Source organism: Charadrius vociferus, unplaced genomic scaffold, assembly GCF_000708025.1.
Source record: "Charadrius vociferus isolate BGI_N301 unplaced genomic scaffold, ASM70802v2 scaffold487, whole genome shotgun sequence".
NCBI classification, from domain to species: domain Eukaryota; kingdom Metazoa; phylum Chordata; class Aves; order Charadriiformes; family Charadriidae; genus Charadrius; species Charadrius vociferus.
Window position 1 is genome coordinate 2219367 of NW_009649169.1, and position 6000 is coordinate 2225366.

The window sequence follows — 6000 nt, forward strand, 5'->3', positions numbered from 1 at the left end:
TTCTTAGATCTGAGTGCATTGGGTAAAGTATCTAACAGCAGCACTTACCATTGACACAAGCCCTCAGGTCAGCTGGAGAATCTGGAGTAACTGCAGTAACCCTGAAAACCCCTGCTCGATGGGAGGCAAGGCAGCCTGCAAATGCAAACCCACACAATCTGCTTATGATACAAACACTTATTTAGACTGAAATTACAACAGCTTATGTGCGGCATCTTCAAAGAGTCTGTTCTCACAGCTTGAATCAGAAAACTTGTCTGGGCATATTAAGGACAGCTGATCACATACCAACCTTCTGAGTGCCTCTGGTAGGATCTAAGCACACAGAACTGCCTAGGAGCTACCATGCATTATAACCAGCACAGAAATCATTCAAGCGCTATGGGCAGAATAACTAAACTAGTATTATCCAAATAAGAAGACCAACAAATTATATACTAGAGTTGTTCAGGTTTTTTGTACTTACTTAAATATTTGGGATAAAAATACTCCTGCAGAAAGAAGAGAAAAACAAAGAGTAAGAAAAATTTAAGGTACATAGAATTATAGCAAAATATATCACTGAATATGTTCTAAAGTATCTTGGTATTACAACTACAAAAGAAGCAAAAAAGAAAAAGTCACTCTGACTCACAGAATATAGACCAAGTTTTTTAGATCACTACTGTTTAGGCTGAGACACCAGACTATTTAATAAATACAAGACTTAGTGGAGAGATTAAGATACTGCACTGAACTGGACACTTTCAAAGTGAAGGCAATGAAAATGAACTGAGTGTCAAAATGACTTTGAAAATTGTCTCTTTCAGTGGGAGAATCTTGCCCAATGTCATCATTGGATGCGGATTAGCCTCCTTCATTTCCCCTTTTCACCCTAAAATAAACAAAAAACCCTGGAACAGGTTGCACATCTCACATGCAATTCATACTACAGTGAAAACTGTTACTAAAACAGAAATTGTTAAAAACAACTGATTATTGATTAATGAAACTATTTAATCTTAACAATCAGTACATCCAAATACATACAATGTTATCAAAGACAGAGCATGGACTTGACATAGTTTGCAAAACAAGAATACATTTTAACCACATATATTTTGTAACAATCCTTTTATAGTACAAAACTGAATAAAATATACCTATTATTAAATAGTGTGCAGTGGGAATGAACTGAGGAACAGAGTTCTCACCACCAGGAAAAAAGCTCGCAGTGATATGTCCAATCCCTTCATTAAAAGGGCTGCACTGCCATGCCTCCTCTGTGTAAAATTTTAATTGAAGCCAACAGAGTTTCCCCACATGGAATGCTTGCAGACAACTGTGGTCTAAAACTGGTGATCCGTACTGGAAATTAAAATAATATCTACTCAACTATTCTCTTTGCTTACACAGTCTTCATTATTAATTGTGCAGGTTCTATACACAAAAGAATTTCAAACCAGTTCTTGGTCTGCATGGTGGGGTTTTTTTAGCTTTACAGTGTTACTTCTATGTACTTTCAGCTTTCCCTCTGCAAAAAACTACTCTCTCTCTCATAGATATTCATCAGATACTTACAGTTTCAGGATTATTTTCAAAGATTTCCCTGGCTTCCTCCTTATTGCATAATTCTTCAATGCACTCTCTTTCTAAATTTCCCTTCTTACTTTCTTCCATAAAAGAATTTGCTCGACGTTTCCTCACCAGGAACTGAGAGGCATACTGCTGGGATAAAACTTTGTAGAAACAAAGGAGCTCTGTTGTTATTTATTTATTTTTTAACAGCTGAAAAACACTGTAAGCACTGAACAAATATGAGAATCTAACACGAAAATTTGAATTAAATGCTTAGTCAGGAGTTGCTGTTTGCAATCATTTTGGAAAATGTGGGCAAGAAACACTAGGATTCTGTTTTCTGTATGTGGGGTAACTGTTTCTGATCAAAAAAATCCTGAGTCACCAAAAAAAAAAGTTTGTGCAATGCTATGCTTGAAGCATAATTTAAATGTCATATTCAGGAAAAGATTTAGGTTTGTGGTTTTTTGGGGTTTTTTTGTTTGGTTTTTTTTTTTTTTTTTGTAACTATGGATATTCTAAAGTGAGATATGTGACCAATAAGTGGAAAAATCCTGTGAAGCCTTTTATGTTATCTGAATCGGTGATCTAGAAGTAAATATGCTGATTCTACTTAACTTCTGAGAGACCAAAAATGTGTCTTATAAAATCAGGCTACATGTTAAATGTAATTAACATCAATTTTATTTTATTTTTTAGAATTGTAAAGAACAAGACAAAAGTAAAAGGTAAGAATGATAGCCTGAGAAATATCAAGGCAGACAACCTATAAATACATTCACAATTTACCAAGATAAACTACAACCCCAGCTAACTTTTATATTTCAGATCCATCATGTTATGTGTCATTACTTAATTCTCATGTAGCTTCTTATTGTCATTTTAGTGACTTTTACACAAATAGTTAACAAATAAGTGAGCTGAGAAATTATATTAAAAATGAAAGATGTCTGTTTGCTTCGATGTTCTTTGCAGAGCACACAACGCTACAGGAACAGCAACCACATTAGACTACCTCGTTAGTTTAATTTTTGGACATACCTTGTGATTAAGAGAAAAACGGATGCCCATAATTGGAAAAGGTCCAGCTCATAGGGCTAAAGAGCATGGCTGACATGTTAACTAGCCAGCACCACACTTCTCCACTTGCCTTTATTTTGTCAGCCTTTGCGCAACTTAACCTCTCAGGCTAGCACAACCGTGTGAGGGTCATGACACCTGCAGTGCAAACTATATACATTGTATATACATATTTATCACTAGTCTATGAAGAAGATCAATTCAAGCATACCTAGTCAATTCAGTACTGTTTATGAGCACGTAATATCTCAAACCCAGAGTGCCTTTATGAGACATGCCAGCAGCCAAGTGTCAGAGAACAGGCTCCCAATGTCTGTGTGCTAACAGGAAAGAAAAAACTTAAAATGCTTATTAGAAAGAGCAGCTAATGAGGCCCAGAACTTGCAGCTAAAATAGCTTTCAGGTGACAGATGTAATTAAAACCATACCATCCTAAACACATTACTAAAGGTCTCTATCAAGTGATGAGGAACACAACTGAAGCACTCTGAAGTGCTGCAACATTGGATAATGACCTGAAGAAACCCTTCTGTTATAGCATCCTAAATGCATTTGATGTGGGATAAGCTTGTCACTTCAAATTTTGATCTAGTTGCTTTCATTCTGCTAAGACTCCTCTTTCTGGTAAGGCAATAGGTAAGATTTCCCAAGCATAAGGTGGTCCCTACTACAGCATACCTTCCAAGTTTTCAAGCACAAGCAGCAAGTTGCTTAGAAATGCAAGGAGTCAAGTCAGCTTGTGCCCTTCCCTACTTCCAAGTATATGAGCAGGCAACAGTCTAGTATTTGAGGATTAATTTTTTCTTACATACACATTGATGTACATGGTGATCTTTCTGGAGAATGGAAAGAACCCTGTAAGGTGAAGACTGATCCTCAAGAAAACTGCTCAGAGAAAGAAAAGTCTTATGCTACTTTCTGGACCCCCACTTCCAGAAATTCTTGGCACAAAAGAAATGATTGAAGCCTGTTTCCTCTTCTACCGTTCCTTGCTTTCACAAATAAGTACATCTCAAGGGCTGTTAACAACATATTTAAAGACTTAGATTTGGATTCTCTGGTTGTTATGTGTCCTTCATACAGCAGTTAGGAGGAACACTAAATTGGAGACTGCTGCAACTGTGGATCTCCTTGACCTTTTTTTCTCAATCCACAAGCCCATCACTAACCTATCATCTGCTGGGAGACTGGCAAAAAGCACAGCAAGATTACAGGACAAAAAAGGCCTCATGAGAGCTCTTCTGAGCCCTAACTGCACTGGAAGCATACACAGGAAAACATTTTGACAATTTATTATCACCAACTGTTGCTAGCAGTGTCATTTTAATTAATTTGGGCAAATGGATGTATTTGTCATTACATACAAGCAGACTAATAAGAAGGATGCATAAAGTCCATCTGTTCTGAGGCAAAAGGATTGACAACAAAATAGTAAAACTGTGCATTGCACCTGCTGATTTTGTTTACGTTGGAGATTTCTACCAGCACTAGCATGCTGACATTGCTTTGGGGCAGAGGCTCTGCAGTGTAGATGAGGCCTAATTCATAGCTAACTTTAAAAAATCTTGTTTTGACGTTCAGCTACGTCATTCTCATTTTGACAGTTTTTCAGTAAATCAAGCACAAGAAAATTCCAAGTGTAATGTTCTTGAGGACATTACACCAGATATAACAGTGCTACCTCATGTTTTCAGTACAGTGGGGTAATGGAAACAGGTCTTTTCCCTTACATCCCAGCAGTTCAGCCTTCTCCTAAGCTGATTTCCTATGACTTCTGACTTTAAATAAAACATGTAACTCAATGCAAATGCCGTATTTTTATTGTGAATATTTCAATTCTCATGCACTGGATTAGTAGTGTATTTAGTAAACTGTTTTTTTCCTTACAAAAATTACAATATAACTTTTATTAAAAAAAAAAATTAAAAACCTAATCGCTGCTCCTGCCAGTTTGATTACAGGAAACTCCAGCCCACTTCTGACCCTGCCAAAGCAAGAGTTAACCCTTCATGAGTGCGTTGTGTTTCATTTGGCTATCAATGAAGCCTTATGGAATTCAACAGCCTTATGATTTCAGTAAGTGTTGTACAGACACTGTGTAGTGATTACTTATCAAGCACCTGTTTAGAAATAATGCTACTGAAAAAGAAAAGGGGGGAGAGGATGAGATTCAATTGTTTCTTACAACTGTTTTGTAGTGCAGATGCAACTATAAACCTGCCTTAAGTGGGCTAGTTAAACAGAGCTTCGAGCTGCTTACCTAATACCCCAATTGTGGAAAGCAGTTGTAGCCTACTAGTGCTCTCTCCTAGAATCTCAGAAGACCTGATAAACTGAATAAAAAGGACATGTGATGCCACTGTAGAAAGTGGCATCATCTTGTTTGTACAGCTGTTATATTGCAATCAGCTACATAATTCCAGTGACTAGAGTCTCCCAAAATGCTCACCAGTGACGTAAGTTTTATGCAGCCAACGAAATAAAGACAACCAACTGCTAACGTTTCCCTGTTCCTTCTCCATCTTATCCAAAACAGGTTGGAACACTGGATGTTGGATCAAATGCAGCTGCACTGAGACTAGCTGGGAGTCAACTTTCCTTTATGATTGTTGAATGGTACAAGCTGCATTATTAAGATCTTTCTGTTCCCCCCCCCCATTCCAGAAATCCTTGGCATTGTTCAGAGCCAGGGATAGGAAACCAGACTACATGGACCACAGATATTTTGCATGAGTAGGACAACTTCTAATTTCCCACTGTTCATAAGAGAAAACTGACAAGGTATGCTTAAGGGAAGATAAATGGAACAGAAAACGTGATGAAAACAGGAGGAAAGAACATTATGAAATATTTATTAGAAGATTTATTTTTAGGACCTGTTCAGAAATGTTATAAAATGAACTTTCATCTTTCCATACTGTTCTCGTCATAGTCAGAAACCCTAGCATTCAAACAGAAGTTTGAATAGCAAACATTAGTTTTTTCTTCTGTTTAATCATTAGTAAAACACGTCAGAAACTGGCTTATTTTGAGCTGCAATTCTGCTTGTTCCAGATACCTGTTGTCTTCGTTTAAGTACTATGCTCAAAGACTGTAGTGTCGAAGACCTAAGCTTTGATTTTTGTATGTATTTGTGACAGCAAGCAGTTCTTACCCAGGCTGACAGGTCTGAACTTATCAAGAGAGTCAGGGCTGCTTTCCTGGACTCCACAATAATGCCACTCTCCTGAGACCATGATCTACCCACTATTTTTCTTCTAAGCGAGTCAAGCGCTATTTGAAGGCACACTTTCCCCTGAACTGCAGAGCTGCGCTTTCGGCGGCAAACAGTTTCCGAGCCGCGACCAGACTCGCGGCTCAGCT

The 6000-nt window shown here is 37.6% G+C and overlaps 1 protein-coding gene across 1 annotated transcript in view; it reads right to left on the reverse strand.

The window, feature by feature from the left end:
* PROS1 (protein S (alpha)) overlaps positions 1 to 5873 on the reverse strand; it is a 31229-nt gene extending 25356 nt beyond the window's left edge. The window contains exons 1-4 of the mRNA XM_009888512.1: positions 5792 to 5873; positions 1561 to 1718; positions 467 to 491; positions 49 to 135 (exon numbers count right to left, since the gene is read on the reverse strand). Coding sequence (XP_009886814.1) covers positions 49 to 135; positions 467 to 491; positions 1561 to 1718; positions 5792 to 5873 — 352 coding nt within the window. The remainder of the gene's footprint in view (positions 1 to 48; positions 136 to 466; positions 492 to 1560; positions 1719 to 5791) is intronic.
* Positions 5874 to 6000: the final 127 nt, after the last annotated feature.